Raw genomic sequence first — 22,746 nt, forward strand, 5'->3', positions numbered from 1 at the left:
GCTGACTTGCTTGTCTGTCCTCTGTGTATGCCCAGTAGGAGGAGAATTAGCTGTTATGGCGTCTTAATGTGGGCAGGTATTTCCAGAAACAAGGTGAAACTCCTTCTTTGGATGTAATTTTTGCGCAAAAACAGCATTTTAGAATTTAGCTGGCTTAATGTAGATGTAGTCTAAATCCTGTTCACTGTCTGGGTTTATCTTGAGAGGAGAGGAGAAGAGGGATAACAAAGTGATTTTTCTTTGGTGAGCATCAAAAATTTAGATGGTTGACTGCCAACATTATTCCTGGAACAGACTTATTACTTGAAATCCACATCCACAACACTTGATAATATTACATTATCTTACCTTTTTATAAATGTGGCCAAGCTCACTACATGTTTTCACAGCTGTTTTGTTGCTGCTTCTTTTCTAATTCTCAATGGATTGTGGATGTATTTAGTCCATAAATCTATTTCTTTGTCACATCACATTACTGACAGACAGAACGTTATTGAATGCAAGATGCTTCTTATTAACAGTTAGAGCAACAGCTCAAACAGCTAAATCAACTTCTGAGCAACAGATATGATTGGCTACTGGAGGAGACTGTTTTACTAATAAGGAGCTACAGTGTGTGATTCCACCGATGCTGCAGCTCACTGAACAAGACAATTAAAAGTCATTAATTAATGTGTCCATTTTTCCATCTTTTACGTTTTTTTTTTATTTGTTGATGAAAGATATCAAACATTTCTTCATAGTTCGAATTTTCAAAGGTCACTTTTTATTTACTTTTAGTCGCATTTTTGTTGTGAAAAAAACGTCATAAACAAAAAATGTCTGTCATACTTTTTGTTGACTAAATTAACACTGCTGCATAAAATAAATTACTAGCATTTGGGTTTCATTTTGCATATACTCAAGCAAATTACCCGCATGGTGCATAATTAACATCTTAATAGCTGTGGCCCAGTTACACACTACACTATTTAAATTCTAACAGTGTTTTCAGTATTTAGTGCATTTCCTCTGACAAAATTACATAATGAAGCAGTATAAAAGCGCTGAAATTTGTGACTGCAGTACTGATGATGATCATCATTCACAAAAGATAGATCATGGAAGTTGGTTTGAACAATTAATAATTTTAGTACGAAATAGCGATTTGTTGTGATTTTAATTATAACTATATTTAGCAGTGTCTTAACAAGCTGTGGGAGGTGTAAGATTAAGACAGCAATGGATGATTTTGACAGCTTTTCATTCACAGTTGTCTTTTGATGCTCAGGTGACTAAAGTGGTGCAGTCCTGCTTTGTCAAACTGAGACATGTAACCAAGATAAGGTCATTCCTCTCATTTGCAGATCCAGAGAAGGTCATCCATGCTTTTATATCCTCTCGACCTGACTACTGCAGTGCACTTAATTTTGGTCTAAGTAGGTGAAACATCCCAAAGACTACAACTAATATGAAACACTGCTACCAGGGTATACCTTCTCATTCCAAATAAACCCCACTGCATTTCTCAGGGAATGGGACTTCAGGCCTCAGTATGATTCAAACGAACAAGGTTACATGACATGTCGTCCTACCATGTCAGAAGTAATTCTACCTGTTCTACATGTTCCCACTGGCTGGACCCAAAGCCTGCCATCATAATGTCCTACTGGCTGCATCCCACTGCCTCCAATCTCTCTTCACAAAGTCTTTTGTGTGGTGTTTGTAGGCATGACATGAAGAATTGTGCTTTCTGAAGGTATTCATGGTTCTGTACTCAGCTGTTCACACGAAACGTGGAGGAAGTATTTGTGTAAGCAATATTAAGGAGATCTTGAGAGGGAAATTGGCAACTGTCTCTTTTGGTTAGTAGCAAAAACTTGCACTTGCATTCCACTGTCACAAAGGCAGTTTCAAGATACTGTTAGACGATCAGACAAGCATTTCCTTCAAAGTATGCCAAGGCCTTGAGAACTGCACTTTTAGGCATTTAGAAGCAATTTGGTACCCACTGGTAATCACCAATTCCACCCTTCCCTCTCTTTTCCTTCTCCAGCATCCTTATCCCCTACTTCCCTGCAGCCTCACTCCCCCTCCTCTCTTCTACCTCCTTGTTGTTCCCACCATGCAGCTGTCACTGCTATTAATAATTGCGATGCACACCCCCCATAAAAAACATCTTTCCTCCTGCCATTCCTGCATTCTCTCCCCTTCCCTCTCTCTTCTGTCTTACACTGTATGAGGTCTTCCACTAATTTTCAGTTCTCCTCTATTGAGATAGCATTACTTAGTGCATTCTATAAACTGTACAGAAACATGAACCAGGTTTCTGTGATGTCAAATCAAGTCAGTTTTATTTATATAGCCTCAAATCACAGCAGAAGTTATCTCAGGGCACATAGAACAGGTCTAGACTGTACTCTTTAAATTACAGAGACCCAACATTTTCCCCATGAGTAAGCACTTGGCGACAGTGGCAAGGAGAACTCCCCTTTAAGAGGAAGAAACTTGAACAGAACCGGGCTTTAGGTGGGCAGCCATCTTCCTTGACCAGTTGGGTTGAGAGAGAAAGAGGGAGGGGAGAGGAGAAAGAGAAACACAGAGAAGCACAGCAACAACAATAACAACAACAATAATAGAATAATAAGAAACAGGTTGCTGGGTGTCGGCAAAAAAAAAAAAAAGTGAAAATAGTAGATCTCTCCATTACAAAAACACCATTCGCTGTCTGGTCATGTAAAAACAACCCATGCTGGAGTCGAACAGCATTTTATAAAAATGTTGTTTAATACATACAAATTATACTTTCATATGTTTTATGTTGTGGCACATACACTGCTAGAAGTTTTTTTTTCATTTTTAAAGGAAGTAACGTGGTTTAACATTACTTGGGAAGTAACGTGAAATGTAAACGTTAAAAGATTGAGCTTGTTTCCTCTGGTGTTTCATTGTCATGATATTAGATTATTGGGAGTTGTACCATAGCAGTTGATCATTGTATTGTTGGGAGCACATGGCATGCATCCTCACCCTTTATCCTGAAGTTATCAGCTCTTCTCTTAATTACATATTGTTGTTTATTGGTTAATCCTGCTGGATACTGGTTATTGATTTTTACATCCAGTACCTCCTTAACAATATTGAGATCCATTTTACTTACCCTACCTACTCCTACCTCCTCTCCCTTACCTTTTCACACACAAACAATTACAATGCACACAAATACACAAACAAAACAAGTACACACCTCACTTACTCAGCCACTTTCACTCACAGACACTCAATGACGCACTATGTGTCTCTCTATCTCTCACTATATCTCGCTCACTAATATCCTGTCTAGCCGCTGCAAAAGCTCTATCAAAACGCCCAACAAACAAACCCACAAAGTTGTAGCATGTTAATCGACTTTATATAGCTTCCACTCCCCCCTCGTCGTTTCATTTGGTAAATGGTAAAAGGACTGTACTTGTATAACGCCTTTCTAGTCTTCCGACCACTCAAAGCGCTTTTTACACTACAAATCACATTCACCCATTCACACACATTCATACGCTGAATGGGTACAGGGGCTGCCATGCAAGGTCCCAACCTGCCCATCAGAGGAAATCTAATCATTCATACACATCCACACACATGAAATCGCCCAGGACAGCTGCACAACATTGGTCAGTGTTACATCCACAGACAGGCTTTCAAAAACCAAATAAGTTGTGACATGTTCACCGAACTTTTATAGACTATTGTACCCCCGTGGTGATTTTGGTTTCTACGCCTGTGGGTAAACATTATCCAATTTCTGTCACTATTTGCTAAATAAGAGTTAACAGTCATGTGTAACATCGATGAATGAGCGTGCTGAATCGTACAACTATATCGATGTGATGAGAGGGATAAATGCCTGTAACCTTCGATATGAAACATGATCGATGGTACATAACATTACAGATGTTGCCACAAGTTAAACTGGGCTTTACGCTATCACAATTTGACAGCTAGCAGCTAACTCCACACTATGTTCGAGGTGAACACATACAGTGGTGTGGATAATTGTTTGCCCCCTTCCTGATTTCTTTTTTTTTTTTTTGCATGTGTGTCACACCTAAATGTTTCAGATCAACACACAAATTTAAATATAAGACAAAGACAACACAAAATGCAGTTTTTAAATGAAGGTTTTTATTAAGGGAAAACTAAATCCAAACCTACATGGCCCTGTGTGAAAAAGTGATTGCCCTCTAAACCTAATAACTGGTTGGGTCAGCCGTAGCAGCAACAACTGCAATCAAGCGTTTGCGATAACTTGCAATGAGTCTTTTACAGCGCTGTGGATGAATTTTGGCCCACTCATCTTTGCAGAAATGTTGTAATTCAGCTACATTGGAGGGTTTTCGAGCATGAACCACCTTTTTAAGGTCATGCCACAGCATCTCAATAGGATTCAGGTCAGGACTTTGACCAGGCCACTCCAAAGTCTTCATTTTGTTTTTCCTTCAGCCATTCAGAGGTGGACTTGCTGGTGTGTTTTGGATCATTGTCCTGCTGCAGAACCCAAGTTTGCTTCAGCTTGAGGTCACGAACAGATGGCCGAATATTCTCCTTCAGGAGTTTTGGTAGACTAGCAGAATTCATGGTTCCATTTATCACAGCAGGTCTTCTAGGCCCTGAAGCAGCAAAACAGCCCCAGACCATCACACTACCACCACCACCATATTTTACTGTTGGTATGATGTTCGTTTTCTGAAATGCGGTGTTACTTTTACGCCAGATGTAATGGGACACACACCTTCCAAAAAGTTCAACTTTTGTCTTGTCAGTCCACAGAGTATTTTCCCAAAAGTCTTGGATCATCAAGATTTTTTTCTGGCAAAAATGAGACAAGCCTTACTGTTCTTTTTGCTCAGCAGTGGTTTTCGTCTTGGAACTCTGCCATGCAGGCCATTTTTGCCCAGTCTCTTTCTTATGGTGGAGTCATGAACACTGACCTTAACTGAGGCAAGTGAGGCCTGCAGTTCTTTGGTTGTTGTTATGGGGTCTTTTGTGACCTCTTGGATGAGTCATCACTGCGCTATTGGAGTAATTTTGGTCGAGCCACTCCTGGGAAGGTTCACCACTGTTCCATGTTTTCACTGTTGGAGTCCCAAAGCTTTAGAAATGGCTTTATAACCTTTTCCAGACTGATAGATCTCACTACTTACTTTATTTTCTTTCTCATTTGTTCCTAAATTTCTTTGGATCTCGGCATGATGTCTAGCTTTTGAAGATCTTTTGGTCTACTTCACTTTGTCAGACAGGTCCTATTTAAGTGATTTCTTGATTGAGAACAGGAGTGGCAGTGTGGCATCAGGCCTGGGTGTGGCTAGAGAAATTGAACTCAGGTGTGATAAACCACAGTTAAGTTATGTTTTAACAGGGGGAGCAAACACTTTTTCACACAGGGCCATGTAGGTTTGGATTTTTTTTCTCCCTTAATAATAAAAACTTAAAGTGGGAAGAAGCAGCAGGTCTTACGGGCAGCTTGAGTGAAGTGGAGCCTGTGGAGGAAGCACCAGGACCGTCAGGGTGAAACAGTCCGTGGAGGGAAGCACAGGCAGGTGGCGGAGGAGAAGGCAACACATCGGCCTCTCATAATTGGCAGAAATGGCCGATGCCGATATTTCATTTTAGAGCTTTTATCGGCCGATACCGATGACGTGCCGATAATATTGTGCATCCCTAACTAAGTTTGATAAAAACTCAAGAGAATTCAGATAAAAATTCAGAGTATGGGCCAGGAGGGTGGTACACAATAACAAATGGAATTTCCAGGTTGGGTGTGAAAGACTAAGAACAAGGCTTTCGAATGAGTTATAATTAAGTCTAGGTCTGGCGGTCAAGAGAGAACTAATGGATATTAATGTGAAACTGTCAAAATCAGAGGGGAAAAGCATAGTGTGATTAGGCAGTGGCAACAGTATTGGGATAGTGCAGCAAAGGGAAGACACTGATATGGAACAGAATAAAGTAGGAGTGGAAAGAAATAGTGGAAGGAACAGAAAAGAACTGTAAGTAGGTTAAGAACTTGTCATAGCAATCTGAACAGCACACTATTCATAATTGGAAAACACTCAACTGGCCATTGTGATCAGTGTAGAGAGAGGGAAACAGTGGAGCATGTCATGATTTCATTCAGGAAATATATAATATAGAATATTTAATTATCCTATTTTGTTGTACTATTGCGGTGGTGGTCTTGATTTTTATTTGATTTTTATGTATAACTCCTCTGTTTACCTTAGATTTAATTGATTTAAGTGGTTGGGGGGCAGACACTGTTTCTATGAGGTTTTGGGTAGGACTGCAAGCTCTGCCTCCTGGCCTTAACTCTGGGTTGTCATGCTTTTGGTCTACTAATAAACTTGGCCATATTTCTAGATATGAGAGCAGCTCCATCTAAAGTGAAATGTATGCTGTCTCTCCCAATCAGACCACGTCTTCCCCAGAAATTCCACCAATTATTATTATAAACAGACCCATTGGCTTATGAAAGCAATTTATGATGCCCAGAGTCTGTGGTTATACCGTACTGTCCCTGTTACATCCACAGAAATTTTGTTCGGAAGAAAGGCAGAAATCACAAAAAAAAATTGTTAATTTCATTAATTTCCTGGATTTTGCTAAACTAACTCATGTAGTCAGTTGCACTTCATCATTTGAATTGATGAACAGTAATGGAAGGAACAATCAGACTAGGGTGTGACACCGCTTATGAATGCGCTTCAGTTAACACCAACTCTCTGAATTAGATTGTGATCATTTGCATGTAGCTATTAGCACTGGTCTTTGCGAATTGGACTGTTTCTGCAATTAGGCTCATTTGCATAGAAAGCGGCCAATTTTGCACCAAATACATGCATATTACCTAATTTAAATACATACAAATAGCAAAGGAGCACCAAGATGCTATTTGCCTGGCAGCGCAGTTAGTTAGCCTCTTTCAGCAGGATAATGCACCCTGCCACACTGCAAAATTGTTCAGGATTGGTTTTAGGAACATGACAAAGAGTTCATGGTGTTTCCTTGGCCTCCAAATTCCCCACATCTCAGTCTGATCAAGTATCTGTGGGATGTGCTGGAAAAACAAGTCAGATCCATGGAGGCCCCATCTCGCAACTTACAGGACGTAAAGGATCTGCTGCTAACATCTTGCTGCTAACGTCTTGGTGCTAAATACCAGAGGACACCTTCAGAGGTCTTTTGGAGTCCATGCATTGATGGGTCAGAGCTGTTTCGGTGGCCCTAGGGGGACCTACATAATATTAGGCAGGTGGTTTTAATGTTATGGCTGATCTGTCTTTGTTTTTTAACCTGACCTGTTTTTTAAAGGTGCTATACAAATAAACTTGAAGGGCCCTATTTTAATGATCTAAAATGCAAGGTCTGAAGTGCATGGTGCAAGTGCAGTTAGGGTGGGTCCAAATCCACTTTTGCTAGTTTAACAGCAGAAAAAATGGTCGGAGCACCAGGCGCATGGTTCAAAGGGGTTGTCCTTAGTCTCTTAATTAATCATGGGTTTGTTTTGGGCGTAACATGCAAAAAAACAATCAGAGTGTCATCTCCCATTCCCTTTAAAAGCCAGGTGCACTTGCACCTTGGCGGATTGCTATTATAACGGCGCATTTGCCAAGTAGAAAGAAGGAGCTCTTCTCTGCAGAGGAAACGGATCTGCTCTTGCGCAAAGTGAAAGCGCACGATCCATAACGAGCACACTGGCCCCTGCTGCTCCTGGGCCCTCCTGTGGTCAGCCCCAGACCACCAGTTTAAGGTCATGTTCATTAATTTGTTGCAAATTTATTTTCGTTTGTTTTTTGAAAAGGTTTTTTTTTGATTACAGCTTTGTTTCTTTAAAATTGTGTTGTTCAGACATGGAATGTCAGGTCAGGTTAATTGCTGAAAGTATAGAAACCTGATCACTGTACTCTCAAAAAATGTTAAAGAATATTTGTTAAATACTGTTAAAAAATTAAATCATTAATTTTAATCATGTGAGGAATCATTAACATAATTGTCAGGACTTGGATCAGCTCTCCAAGGTGCTGATCCTGCTGCTGGCAGCAGCCAGGAGCTGTCCAGATTCATTTCTTTCTTTAATCATTGTTTTCACCTCATTTATTTCCTCGTATGTTCCTCATGTCCTCATGTACTGATGTAGCAGGAAAGTCAATCTGTGTCTGATCCGTTGCTGTCGGTCTGTTTAAATACCTACATGTATTGCCACGATTTGGTCAAATAATTAGACAACTTCAGCCGTTGTTACTGTGATTAGTTCATTAGTTCAAACTGATAAATATTATGACTAACCATTATGACATGTATTTTTTTAAATATGTTTTTGTACACAATAATAATCTTTCACACTGTAATCCTTTTATTTGTCATCGTTTGAATGTCTGTGCGCTGCTGTCTGTCCGTGTGTGTGTGTAACAAGCAGAGTGTATGCGCGTTGTGCGCCCGCCTGTGTAGGTGAATATTACTGTCTTGATAATGCGCCCTCAAAATAACAGTGAAACACTGCACCATTCACTTCAGACTAGATTTTTGTTCAATCACGCAATCGCTCTCTGCTGCCTCAATAGCAATGCGCCAACAATGTGCCTGACCACACCTCATTTTATGACCAACACACCCATGGGCGCTCAGATGGGCACAAGTGCATTTGCTATTTAAACAACGTGGGCACTGGATGGGAAAATGACAACTGCATCGATCTTAAACTATCAAAGACACTTGCATTGCGCTTGGCGCCACTTTGCGCCGGGCGTAAGATAGGGCCCACAAACTTACAAGACACCAAATAATTTGTTGCAGTGGTGAAACATTTGTCAGAAAAGAAGAGAACTTCCCCCCTTCTTTCTCCTAAAGCAGGAGGGGAGGCACGCAACGAGTCAGCACCAGGCCCCAATGCAAGATGGTCAGTGCGGGCCTGCCCAGCACAACCAGACGTAACATAATGTAATATCAGCAGCACATAAAAGAAGTGAAAGCACACAGGTTTAAAATGACCAGCAACAGCAAAATGCACTGCTATGTTGACACCCAAATGAAATTATTACAAGGAAAACAGACCACCATGCTATGGAAGAGGAGTCATGATAACAAGGCCAAGATAGTGATAGACAAGCCTACTTGACAAAATCTGGTGTCGGACCATCATACCAGATGAAAACATGATTGTTGACAGCGCGCCCACACATTGACATTATTCATGTCTGCACACAGGCCTTATAAACACAAAACACAAGTGTGTAGGTTGATTATTAGTCAAATAATAAATAAATTCTACCTACATCATAGGCGGACTCTCTGCTAGCATTAGCGGGTGTCTTATTTGGCTCTCCCTCAGTGGAACAACTAGTGCTTGCTATCTTGTCTTTCTTATTTAAAGAAACTGCCTATTTTTGGAAGCTTTGCTTTTTCTTTCTCGGCTGCTTTTTCCAACTTTTGCTCCTGAAACCTGCTTTTGTGTTTGTACTCCATTGCTTGTTTTTCACTTAACTTACTATGTCGATTTTGCTACCCAGTAATTCGCATGTCCATAATTACCCAGAATTCCATGTGGGCACACTTTTCACATTTTTGAACATCAAATCGCCCTTTAATCCTTATTGATACTTAATTTGGAAATGTAAACTGTTTTATGTTATTGTGTTGTTATTAATTTGGTGAATGACTGACATCAAGTATGTGACACCATGGAGTAGATGACTCATTGAGTACTATAAATACTTACAGTTCACAATAAAATTTTGGTTGCTGCATGTATACTGTAGACTCAGTGCTTGAGATGTTCACGATATTTTGATACGATAGTGGCAAGAGGGGTTCCAGGCCCCAGTGCAGCTGCATTACCTTCATATGGTAGTTTTGCCGCTGCTAGGATACACAACAGAGACAGAAACCGATAGAAGAGCGAGAGTACCAGCAGCCTTTGAGAAGTGCTGGTGCCCAAGAAGAAGTCATGGTACTCCAAAGAGTAAAATGTAGAGGTCTGGTACTGCATACCAGTGAGTACCAGACCTCTACCACTTCGAGCACACACTGGAACTTGGAACTGAAGATTTTATCTCACTAGTAGGCATGTCCGTGCAAAATATGATCTTAGTAGTGAGACACTGTTCACAAGTCTATTCCAGAGCCGGTCCGTCTCACGTTTCTCTGACGTTTGGAGGTTCCCATCTCATATCTCCAAAGATGATGTGAAACTGATGTGAACTTATGAACTCCTAAAACATGATCAAATAGCTCTATAATGCATCCTGTTACATTTCATTTGTTCACCGAACCTCCAAGCACCAGAAGCTTAATCTGCAGAAGGACACACACAAGACTTATAGTTGTGTATAAAGGGCTGTTTACTCAAACACATGCATTTATACTTTATCTGTTTGTACTGCTTTGTGTGTCTGGGTAGGTGATAGTGTTCACATGTTCACATACAGAGGTCAGGGTTAGCTATAAATTTCTTCAAACTTTATCAGACTGGGGGTTTGAATTTGTCCTCTGCACACCACCTTGCTGTGATGAGCTCTCACAAACACAGTGTTGTACCTCATTTTGTATTTGCTTACAATTGTGCAACAATGCCTGGAGACAGTTGTCTCCCACCTGTCAGGTTAGAGGCTTCTGTTTATGTTTTGCAATGTATGGTTGTCATAGTGACAGGATTAGCTCGGAGGAGCAGTAAGGGATAGGGGGCAACTCTGTGTGTGTGTGTGCGTATACTATTTCTGAACACACTCCCTCTCAGTTGTATAGAGAATCTATTTTGGTGATGTCACTTTTCTCTGTCCCTCACACACATATTCACACAAACAAACAGGGTGATATTATCAATTGAATACCACAACATGTTCAACATGGAAAGTGTGAGTGAAGCTACAGAGGAGACTGATCCTCTTTCTTTTTGTGTTTGCTGAGCTCCACAGAGACTTCCCAAATGCTTGTGTAAAAAGTTCCAGCCTGGCCGGTCCATCATATTGTCTCATCTAAACAACTGTCTTACAATATTAACAACACTTTACATACACAGCAAACATTAACCAGCTGATATCCCCTTCAGCATCAAACTATGTGTGTGTGTTTATACTGTGCTGCTTTTTAAGCCCAGTATATTTTTGTGTGTCAGCTCTATTATTGAAGAAACCACAAACAAACTGAAGATGATTATTTAGATATCTCAAGGATTATTTTCATTGACCAAAGAGGGAATTTTGGGGAATAAGACCCTATAAATTGCAGCCATACCAGACTCCAACTCCATCAACCCCTGGAGGGTAATCAGTTCTCCCATTCTAAGGACTAAAAGTAAGCATGTGTCCACCTCTGCTGTTTCCATTTGTCCCTTCTTTTAAAAGTTTGTCTCTCATAAGTCCTCCAACTTTATGGAAACGCAAATCTAAGTCAATGGGAGGGTCCCTTTAACCAAGAATTTACATCTGTCAAGAGTTTGAGTTTGAATCTGATTCATGTCTGAGGTCTTCTTAACAGTTCAGACTTAGCAACAATATGGCTATTTGTAGAGATTTCACTGCAGATGCATTGTGTCCTCTTGAGTAAGTAATGAGGGCATATAGAAACCTCAATTATGATTAGTTGAAAGCATAATACTCAACAGCATAGATCTCAGGTCATAGCTGAGCCCAGGCTGGAACTGTAGCCCACTGCTGTTTCTTTAATTACTTTTTATTAGGTGCAAGGACAGCAGAGTGCTCCAGTTTCTTCCTGAGCTGAGCTAAGCATGGACTGAGATCTACGATCATTTGTCCTTCTCTCGAGAGTTGTGCCGAAACATCTGGTTTAACTGACTCCAAAAATCACCAACTATGCCGATAATTTATTTGTTTAAGTCATTTATCAAATAAAAACACCTTCCATTCTTTGGATGTGATACTCTCATTTGATATCTTTTTTGGACTGTGAGTTGAAAAAAATAAATTTGAGATGTCACGTTGGGTTTTGGGGAGCTGAGTATTTTACTTTATTTTCTGAAATTTTATTGACTAAATGAAAATTAATTTGAGTAGAACTCATTTGAATAGAAAGAAAAATAATCATTAGTAACAGCCCTGCTTGAGATCCAGAGGCTAAAGAACCAAATATAATGATTTCCTGCTATCCACCCCACAATCAACAACCACAATGTATATACCGTATATTTTATGCTACAGCCAAATGTTGAATCCTTATCAAGAAGATGTATGGAACACATTCAGAGCCAATGAAAGGCAACAAGCAAAATGTTAGACCTATTGTGTAGCAATAATTTGCAGCAACTGGAGAGGAAAGAAAAGACAAGTACTTTCTTTTTGGTTTAAGTTCTGGCTTAACTTTTTCCATCTTGACCATATGAAAAAACAATAAAAATCAGTTTAGCAGGTTAAACTTTCTTGGAGAACGGGGAAACATTCTATTTGAGACACAGTTGTTGACTTTGACCCAATGGGAGTCACTGTTACCATGTTCCTCTGACTACACTCACCTATAAACCAAAGTAAAAAAAAAATTCCCCTCCCCCATACTTCCTCCAGCACCCGCAAAAATGTCCATACTGTCTCTTATAGTTATTGAGTTTCATACTCTGCCAAGTGCCATGTTAATCCATCAAACGATGTGGCATTTACTAGGGTTTTACTCTGATGCCTCTTTATAGTACCCCTTATGACCACACACCTGTCTCAGTCTTTGTTGCTGGGTAGTGAGGGGCTTTAAACGTCTGCATGCTGACAGAAAATAACTGTCCCTCCTTCATAGTGGAAACTTGGAAATGAGAGATTTCAGGAATGCAAATTATATTTAGTGGAGTCAAACCTCTACAGGATATATGAGGCAGATACCAATATTCATATTTGAAAATATTAAAAATCTGATAATGATAGCAGACAATATTAATTTTCTTTCCACAATCTATAACATGATTTAACATTTTTTACCCTAAATTATTTTTTTCAACAATTGCAATCAAGAAATGTACTAGGCAGGATGTTTTACTGTTGTTTTATAACCTTGACACTACTCTGTGGTGGACAGACTAGAGAATGCTGACATTGTTTCAAAACAAATCTTTGTCATTTCTCTGCTTCAATTTCTTGAACTGACATATATGCTGATACTGATATTGATATATCTGCAATGAGTTAATATCAGCCAGCACATCGTCCAGACAATTTATTGGTCAGGCTCTAAAACTCAGAGGTGGTTTATTATAATGTGTGTCCTTGTGTGCATTGCATAGTACTAATAAACGAGGATCCACTTGTAATAACTAGTTATCAAAACTCTACAATTCTATTTATTAAACTGCATCATGAAAGAATAATATTTAATTTGAAATAATAAAGGCCTTCAAACTAAGTGGTGGCTTTAGTGGTGCATACCCTATTCACAAGCAAACTTGCAATTAATTAGCCACCACAAGCTAACTACAACACAGTGAACCTAAGTGGTCCCCTCAAGGTCCCGTGTCTTGGGCAGGTACCCGGTTGGTACATGTAGGTACTGCTGCCACCCACTGTTTTGTGCCAATTATGTAATCTTGTTACTAACTCTTCAGATTATTAGCACAGATCTAGTTGATGCAAATGCACACATTTCCATTTTTTCATTTCTATTTACTTTGCTGAATTTATGGAAATTCACCTTTTATTTGTAAGAAGCAACTGTAGAAACTAAATAGGATTCAGCATCACCTGAGCTTGGACAGTATAATTGCTTTTACAGCCTCTTATGCAGGAGATATAAAATCTATACAGATATTTAAGAACAGGAAGTACTTACTGATTGGTATCAGATCAGCAGATTCTAATGACATTTAAACAGTGATCAGTATCTGCACCAAAAAGCCTAACTGGAAGATCCCAGCTGGCAAGATCAGTATGTTGACAGTCAACTTATAAAAAAGCCATATAATGGAACACTGTATCCTGGGGACCACCAAACAGCAGCTACTTCTGAACACAAGCAGAAACAGTGAAAGGTGTTTGATTCTACTATAACACTGACATGTTCATCTGTGCTGTAGAGCAGCAGGACTCTGCTGTTGTCTTGGTGTTGTGTTGAATATTTAATAAGTCTTTTCTGGGAAGCCAGAGCCCACCTACACTTCTCTACTCACAGTACTGTCCACTGATAACCTGCACCACCACGTCTATACATCCTGAATAAGCCCTATACTACGTGCTCAACTGGCTGCCTGAATTCAAGGCTTGAAGAATGCTGTTCAATCTAGCCTTTAGTTAAATTCAGTTTAGATGTGATTTAATTTGATGACATGATCTTATCGTTTTTACAATATTCTGTTGTCCTAAGCAACAATCCTGAGTAAATTATTATTCAAAGCCAAATGGCATGTTGCATGTGCATTTTACATGTGTAGAGATTTGTTGGATATAATGCGTAACGGATTCATTGCAGTAAACATCATTATTTGTGTGATTATGTATACATTTTTCAAATAGATTGATTACCCAGCCCTATAGGGCCACTTCGTTTTTTAATTTTCACATTTATCTCAGTGAAATTACTCAGACCTTTTATTTCCAACTGTGTCTGGAAAGTATTTGCATTACACTCCTTCATAGATTAGCAACCACTGGAAAAGGTTTTTTTTAATTAATTATTTGTTCGTTTCAAAAGTCAAAGGGACATTTCATTGTCACCAAATCCGTCATTTTGCAGTATTACAATTCGCTCTTCGTCTCTCTCATAGCAGGTGCAGGCACAACTAAAGATGTAATAATAATGAGAGAAAAAGTGTTGATAAAAACATCATTGCTGTTCACTAAGTGTAGAACAAGAGGACCACAGGATTGTTCACACAGACAGAACAAGACAGACAGAAGAAGTAGTCTGAGTACAGTATATTCTGCATATCCTAACTCAATGTCAAGATATGCCAGTTTAGGCTTACATAGAAAACAATGTGTTTTGATGATGCCAGTGTATGTTGCCCTGTACTTTGTAATTATAAAAAATCTGAATGCATTTGTTGTATATATCTGGAATATTTGGTTTGTGAAGTACCTGTAATTTAGTTTAATGCATTAAAAACAATATTTAAAAAGTAAATTTTTTCATCTGAACTTTAACCCATAGCTAGAACCTAAACAAATACATTTTAGTTTTATTTTGTTAGTTTAAATAATAGTAGTCTTTGTCAACTTTTAGACAAAAAAATGGTATTTTAAGTCAACATTGGCGAAAATATTCAGACTTGACTGAAGAATCTGACAGAAAACAATTTAATTTTGAGTGTAAGAGTTCAATTTATTTTTTCAATTCATTTATTTGTATAGCTCATTATCACAAATCACAAATTTGCCTCAGGGGGCTGTACAGTCTGTACAGCAATACAAATCCTTGATGCAAATAAGGAAGAAAAAACAGGGAAAAAATGGAAGAAACCTCAGGAAGAGCAACAGAGGAGGGATCCCTCTCCCAGGACAGACAGACATGCAATAGATGTTGTGTGTACAGAAAAGACATTGAAAACAGGATGGCAAAATTATAATGGATTTACAATATATTAAATGAAGAGTTCCTTCTTGACCTTGAAAATATTAGTTTAATAAAGTAATCTTGACTCAAAATCCACATGCTAGGGATTTTTGGAGCATCCAAAGCACTGAAGCATAGGAATATTTTTTTTAGTTTTATTCTTATGTTAATGAAATGCATTTCCATATTTTGCAATGCATTAATTAGCTTATAGTTTGGTTTATATTTTATATCTGATTAGTTAATAGCTGTGGTACCTAAGGATGGTGATTTCTCTGTCTGTCCAACATGAACAGAACAAGATACATCAACTACTGGCCAGATTGACATGTAATTTGCTGTGGATATTCATGGACTCCAGACATTTGCCTGGAGCAAGAACATTTTTGAATTCTTATGCTGAAACTCATACTTTTTCCCACCAGTTTTGCTTATACAAGTGTTTAAGTCGGATTCACCAAACTCTCATAACTGCAGCTTGTCATAAATAAAGATGCCTTGTTAAAGCAAAGCAGGTCATGACTGAAACAGGAGGTGGTCAAATCGTGAATGTCACTACAGGTGATGTTGCACTGTCAGCCCTGTCTCCTGTTCAACCCTGTCTCCTAGAAATAATGTTCATATATGACTCAAGTGCAACAGCAAATGTGTTTTGCTAGAAATGTAATGCTGCTGAATTACATTTTATCCAAACATAATGAAAAAATGTTAATTAATGTATTTGGCAAGTTGCAAAAATGTTATGTGTGAGCAATATTCCACATGTAAAAATAAAAATAAGAATTAGATTAGTTGTCTGCCTGTTTGAAGGAATCTTTGAATCTACCTTGATGACACATCCAGACTTCCTTCTTCTGTCCTCTCATCCCTTTCCTCATCTGATTTATCCCTCTCTCATTCAATCTGTTCTCCATCACTCCTTTACGGTAATCACATTTCTCTCTCTCTCTCTCTCTCTCTCTCTCTCTCTGTCCATAGATCTGAGGGGAAGCAGAGCAGATCCAGCCCTCCCTGATTGAAGAGAAAATCACAACCACAGCTCCAGCCACACAAACCATCTTTGTCTCCATCATGCAGACCTCCATCCCTCTCCTTCTCTCCCCAGTCCTCCTCTTTTCTCTTCTCATCACCACCTGCTCCTCCCAGAGTGAGGCAGACCTCATCGTTCAGACACGTACAGGCCGGGTTCGCGGTGTCCGCATGCCGGTGCCGGACCGGAGCTACGTCACCGCTTTTCTGGGAATCCCCTTCGCTGAGCCACCGGTAGGGAAGCGGCGTTTCCGTCATGCTGAGCCAAAGCATTCATGGGCAGGGCTATATGAGGCCAACGCCTATCCTAACGCCTGCTACCAGTTTGTGGACACGACGTTCCCAGGCTTCCAGGGTAGTGAGATGTGGAATCCCAACAGAGAGATGAGCGAGGACTGCCTGTACCTCAATGTCTGGGTGCCCTCCTCAATCAGACCACACAATCTAACTGTCATGGTGTGGATCTACGGTGGAGGTACTTGGTCATGACTTCTTCAGAATGAGTCAAATATAAAAAAAGCACAAAAAGTAAGGAAATTTGTGTTTGGTAGATTATTTCTTTGTTGTAACAATGCTTCTTGACAATGGATCTTATATCATTGGAAAGCCAGTTTATTTCCCTTTTAAATGGTGCCACATTTGTAAGGAACATACATTTATGGGATGAGCAGCAGAGCTGAGTATGTGGGTTGCGCCCATGAAAAATGTGCCAAATCTTCTCTGCCAATGCCAAACAGCTTATTCTGCCATTGACTCTTGTTTGGTGTTTGGTGGATTGGATGATTGAAGCTTTAAGAAACAAGACATATTGGCAATTTAACAATTTATTCATTGGTGCATGTGCCTGTGGAAGAACCATACACAGCCACAACAGCCTGGCACCTCCCACTCATGCTGGTCACCAGCCTGGTCACACACTGCTGTGGGATGGCATCCCATTCTTCAACCAGCATTTGGTGCAAGTCAGCCAACGTGGTTGTGTTGGTCACTCTGGCACAAACAGCACACCCAAGCTGATCCCACAAGTGTTCAATGGGGTTGAGGTCAGGACTGCTGGCAGGCCATTCCATCCTCTCCACTCCCACATTCTGGAGGTAATCTCTGATAAACCCCGCTTTGTGGGGGCGAGCGTTGTCATCTTGGAGGATAGAGTTCAGTCCCAGACTGTGGAGATATGGGATTGCCACTGGTTGCAGAATCTCATCTCAATATCTCTCTGCATTGAGATTGCCTCCAATGATGACAAGCCTCATTTTTCCAGTGAGGGAGATGCCACCCCACACCATCACACTGCCTCCACCAAAAGATGTTACTCTATCATTGCAGCAATTAGCATAGCCTTCTCCACACTTTGACCCTATCATCCAACTGCCATGTTCCAGTGCACGTGTTGCTGACACCAGCGAAAAGCAGGCCTGATGGTGAAGGGCAGTCATGGCAGGCCTCCTGCCAGCCCTATGAGACCAGGGATCGGCTGCGTGCAGTCTGTTCCGGTTTGTCTTGGCAGGGAGCCGTCAGCCATATCGTCCTGCAAACCTTGACTACAAATCTGTAGAAGACAGCCTACGGTACCTAAGTGCTGACAGGGTGAGGAAACAGTCTTCTTGGGGTGTCGTCTTCTTGGGACGCCCACTTTGCGGCCTGTCTCTGACATCCCCCATTATATGGAACTTGGCCTTTACTTTGGAGATGGTGCTAGGGCTCACTCCAAATAATGCCGCAACTTGGTTTTGCAGAACACCAGCTTAAAGTTGCCCTATCTCACGGGCCCCATCCAGATCAGTCAAACGTGGCATGCTGATTCTTGGAGCAGACACCTACTGACCACTGTAGCAGGGCCCATGCTCACAGAAGCTCAAAACGAGAGTCAAAAGCAACAGCAAAATAAGCTGTTTGGCATTGGCAGAGAAGATTTGGCAAATTTTTCATGGGTGCAATCCACATACTCAGCTCTGCTACTCATCCCACAAATGCATGCACCATTTAAAAGGGAAATAAACAGGCTTTCCAACGGTATAAGATTAATTGCCAAGAAGCATTGTTACAACAAAGAAATAAGCTACCAAACACAAATTTCCTTACTTTTTGTGCTAAGTTTAGATAGGTCAGACATGAGTCATTCTTACAGTGGGTCAGCAGTGGACAGCAAACAACAGAACACATAAAATGACTCAATAGAAGCCAGCTAATAATGACAGTAAGTTGGATATAAAGCACAAAAGAATACTAGCATGGTGTTGAAATGGTCAGCAGTAATGTAATGTAGTAGGCATGTACCTACAACTATCTTGACCAAAATTACAGCAGAAGATATTCTCATTATATTGTTTTCCAGCATGTTGATATGTCCAGTTCACAGTATAGGGTAGGGCTGTCAATATTTTATCGAAATTCAAGCTGCGTTTTGAAGGTGGGAAAAATAAGTATTTGATCTGTAATCATCCATTCAAATTCAAATTAAGCTTGAGGTTTCTTACCGTTTAAGGGGATTTTTTTCTTGCCACTGTCACCAAGTACTTGCTTATGGGGGAATGTTGGGTCACTGTAAAATAAAGAGTACGTTCTACACCCGCTCTATGTGAAAAGTGCCCTGAGATAACTTCTGTTGTGATTTGCGCTATATAAATAAAACTGAATTGAATTGAATTAAAAATTTACAGTGCAAAAGTGCACCAGGCAATGTGTTGCAATTCAGCTCAAATGAAGAGAACACGGTCAGACCAGATTTCGACTGGCATGCTGTGGCAAAAAGCAGGCAAATAAAGTCTGGGCAGAGTTGTAAGCATGTATTTCAGGAATTAGCATGGCTTGTGGTCTAACAACAGGAGTCCACAAGTTGAATATTAGGCATCCGTTTAGTATAATGTCCACTCCTGCACTCTCTGTAAATAGGGGAGACCCTCAGTGGACCACTACAACCTGCAAGTCGGGTCATGTGACTGACGGCCAGTAGGCAAATTTTAGGTAGCCATGCTAGGTTATTATTCTGTAACAGAAGATAAACAGTGAAGACAGCAAAACACAACGGTCATTAGAAAATGAGTAAAACTGATCATTATTAAAGCTGTCAATAAACTTGATGCCTTTTTTCACTCATCTTTTTAGTTTTAATACATTTTGATTGGAACAATGTAAAATTTGAAAATGTAAACATTTGAAATCTAAAAATGTTGACCATGAGAGAAACAAATTAAACACTTGTATAAGCTGACCCCCCTTAAATAAACCACATTAATTACTTTCCAATTTCTGTATCATAGGTCTGCATTTTCCCTGAAATTCTTCAACTCTGTTCAGATTGTCTCTTCAGCCAATAAAGAGGAAACAACTCAATGCCAATGTAGTAAAAACACAAAAACTTGGTGATTTTTCAAGAATAAATTCCTACTGGAATGTGTTCATTATAAAACCACCAAACCCACAGTATGTAAGATAACATCGTACTAGCTCGCACAGTGGTTAGTCAGTTGTGAACACGCTAGTGGATTAGCTTTCTAGCAGTAGTGCAAGCTCAACTACCCCCAGCAGTTATCCTCTCCTTGCAGGTGGTAACGGTCCATTGTGTGTCCCTGTAAATAGACAATCAAGTTATTATTAGAATTATTAGATTGAGTGGACTCACAGTACGTGTTCAGATTGAAATCTTTGGATTTGATCACAACATTCCCATGGTAATTAGCAGTGACTTGCATATAAAAGGAATTGAGAGGTGGTAAGGAGCACCAGGTTTTATTATATGCAGACGACATGCTTCTTCATACTGTAAATTGGAACTTGTATCATCCCTGCCAAACTACCAGCTGAATCCACTGTATCCTTGAATGATAATCACCCTGGTTTGCTGGATATTTTGTCTGTTTTGGGAGAATGTGATATAATGGCTTAATACTGCACTGTAATATCTAATATTTTCAGGGTTCTACAGTGGTTCTTCTTCACTGGACGTGTATGATGGCCGTTACCTAGCTCACAGTGAGACAGTCATCGTGGTTTCCATGAACTACCGAATTGGTGCCTTCGGTTTTCTTGCTCTGCATGGTTCATCTGAGGCTCCTGGCAATATGGGCCTGCTTGACCAGAGGATGGCACTGCAGTGGGTACAAGATAACATCCATTCCTTTGGTGGCAACCCCAAACAGGTTAATTTCCCACTGTTTTATTCATCTATCCTTTTGTTCCTACACTAGGAAATTGATGTGAGCTTGTTTTGATCCTGATCTTTCTATTTGCTGTCTTTTAACAGGTGACCATCTTTGGTGAGAGTGCTGGTGGTGCTTCAGTAGGATTCCACCTCTTGTCTCCCGACAGCCGGCCTACCTTCACCAGGGCCATTCTTCAGAGCGGCGTCCCCAATTCCCCCTGGGCTTCAGTCAGCCCTGCTGAGGCCCGCCGACGGGCCACGCTGCTGGGCAAATTGGTGGGCTGCAATGGGGGGAATGACACAGAGCTGGTGGATTGTCTGCGCAGTAAAAGTCCGCAGGAGCTTATCGACCAGGAGTGGCAGGTATTGACAACTCTATCAGTGAACACTCAGTGAAGTTCACTTCATCTTGTCTTGAGGCCAAGACATGGCAGTTTCATGCGGGAATATGTCACTTTCGCACACAATTAGCTTATTATGTTTTTTTAACATTTACATATATATATATATATATATATATATATATAAACTTGGCCCAATAAATCTTACACCGTTGGAAAGCCAGTTTATTTCCCTTTTAAATGGTGCCACATTTGTGAGGAACATGCATTTGTGGGATGAGCAGCAGAGCTGAGTATATGGGTTGCGCCCATGTAAAATATGCCAAATCTTCTCTGCCAATGCCTAACAGCTTATTCTGCCATTGACTCTTGTTTGGTGTTTGGTGGATTGGATGATTGAAGTTTGAAGAAACAAGACATATTGGCAATTTAACAATTTATTCATTTAACAAACAGGAGCCTCAGTAGTGTGTGGAAGAACCATACACAGCCACAACAGCCTGGCACCTCCTCCTCATGCTGGTCAACAGCCTGGTCACGCACTGCTGTGGGATGGCATCCCATTCTTCAACCAGCAATTGTCGCAAGTCAGCCAACGTGGTTGTGTTAGTCACTTTGGCACAAACAGCACTCCCAAGCTGATCCCACAAGTGTTCAGTGGGGTTGAGGTCAGGACTGCTGGCAGGCCATTCCATCCTCTCCACTCCCACATTCTGGAGGTAGTCTCTGATAAACCCCACAAACAGACAAATGCTGGTTGAAGAATGGGATGCCATCCCACAGCAGTGTGTGACCAGGCTGGTGACCAGCTATGATGTAAACTATGTTTACATCATATGTAAACATAGTTGGCTACACAGCAGTGCCAGCTGTCTCAAACAAAAATAATGGTAAGGTATATTTCAGGATAAGGATAACAAGGACACTTGTTAAAGAACACTTTGGATACTTTGTTAATGTAATGTTAACATGAGCTGAAACTCAGTCACCTTGAATTCTTTGAATAAATCTGGATGTCTGTCTTTGAGGTGCTTCGCTAAGTTTTCTCCTTTCATCTGAAAAGTTCGATGGCACTGTTTGCATACTGGTTTTTACGAATTTATTATTAATCCCTGATGATCCATATCAGTGCATACTTCCACACACAACTCTTACTATTTTGCTTTTCGATGAGTCGAGACAGAGCTGTTGCTGCAGCTGCACTTGTCACCATCTTCCACTTGTTGTTGTTCTTCCATGCAGGTAGGCGCTCTGTTTCTTACTTTGGCATTTACTGGCAGACTAAATCACTTGTAGGCTTATGTGCTGTCGCCGTCAGGCCCGGAAGAATTGCATCCCCGGTACCTACGGTACAGTAGAAAAACGAGTACCACCACTTTTTCAGAATTTTGGCATCAACTTGGTCTTGTGACATCCCTGGAAGTCATCCATGGAAACTGTTTGGAAAAGTGCAGGCACTTTTAAAAAATACTTGGCCGGTGATTGGATGAACCATCTGTCTGTCACCGTCTATTACTGTCTTACCTTGCGAGGTAGCTGGATTTGCAACGCTGATTGGTCCAAACCACACAAGCACATAACTAAGTCTGAAAAGATGGATTCTTGCATGATCTTGTGATGTCATGATCTCGCAAATCAAGCTGCCTCGCAAGGTAAGAAGATCATGGCACAATGAAAAAAAGCGAGTGCACGTGCTGCAGAAAGTTACCCAGAAAGTTACCAGCA

General features: G+C 40.4%; 1 protein-coding gene across 1 annotated transcript in view; it reads left to right on the plus strand.

Annotated features, from left to right (window-relative positions):
* The window catches only part of ache (acetylcholinesterase (Yt blood group)), a 57,215-nt gene that overhangs the window by 15,716 nt on the left and 18,753 nt on the right, over positions 1–22,746 (plus strand). The window contains exons 2-4 of the mRNA XM_067579257.1: positions 16,489–17,014; positions 20,455–20,678; positions 20,783–21,043. Of these exons, the coding sequence (XP_067435358.1) occupies positions 16,582–17,014; positions 20,455–20,678; positions 20,783–21,043 (918 nt within the window). The 5' untranslated portion in view covers positions 16,489–16,581. The remainder of the gene's footprint in view (positions 1–16,488; positions 17,015–20,454; positions 20,679–20,782; positions 21,044–22,746) is intronic.

Source organism: Thunnus thynnus, chromosome 22 (assembly GCF_963924715.1).
Source record: "Thunnus thynnus chromosome 22, fThuThy2.1, whole genome shotgun sequence".
Taxonomy (NCBI): domain Eukaryota; kingdom Metazoa; phylum Chordata; class Actinopteri; order Scombriformes; family Scombridae; genus Thunnus; species Thunnus thynnus.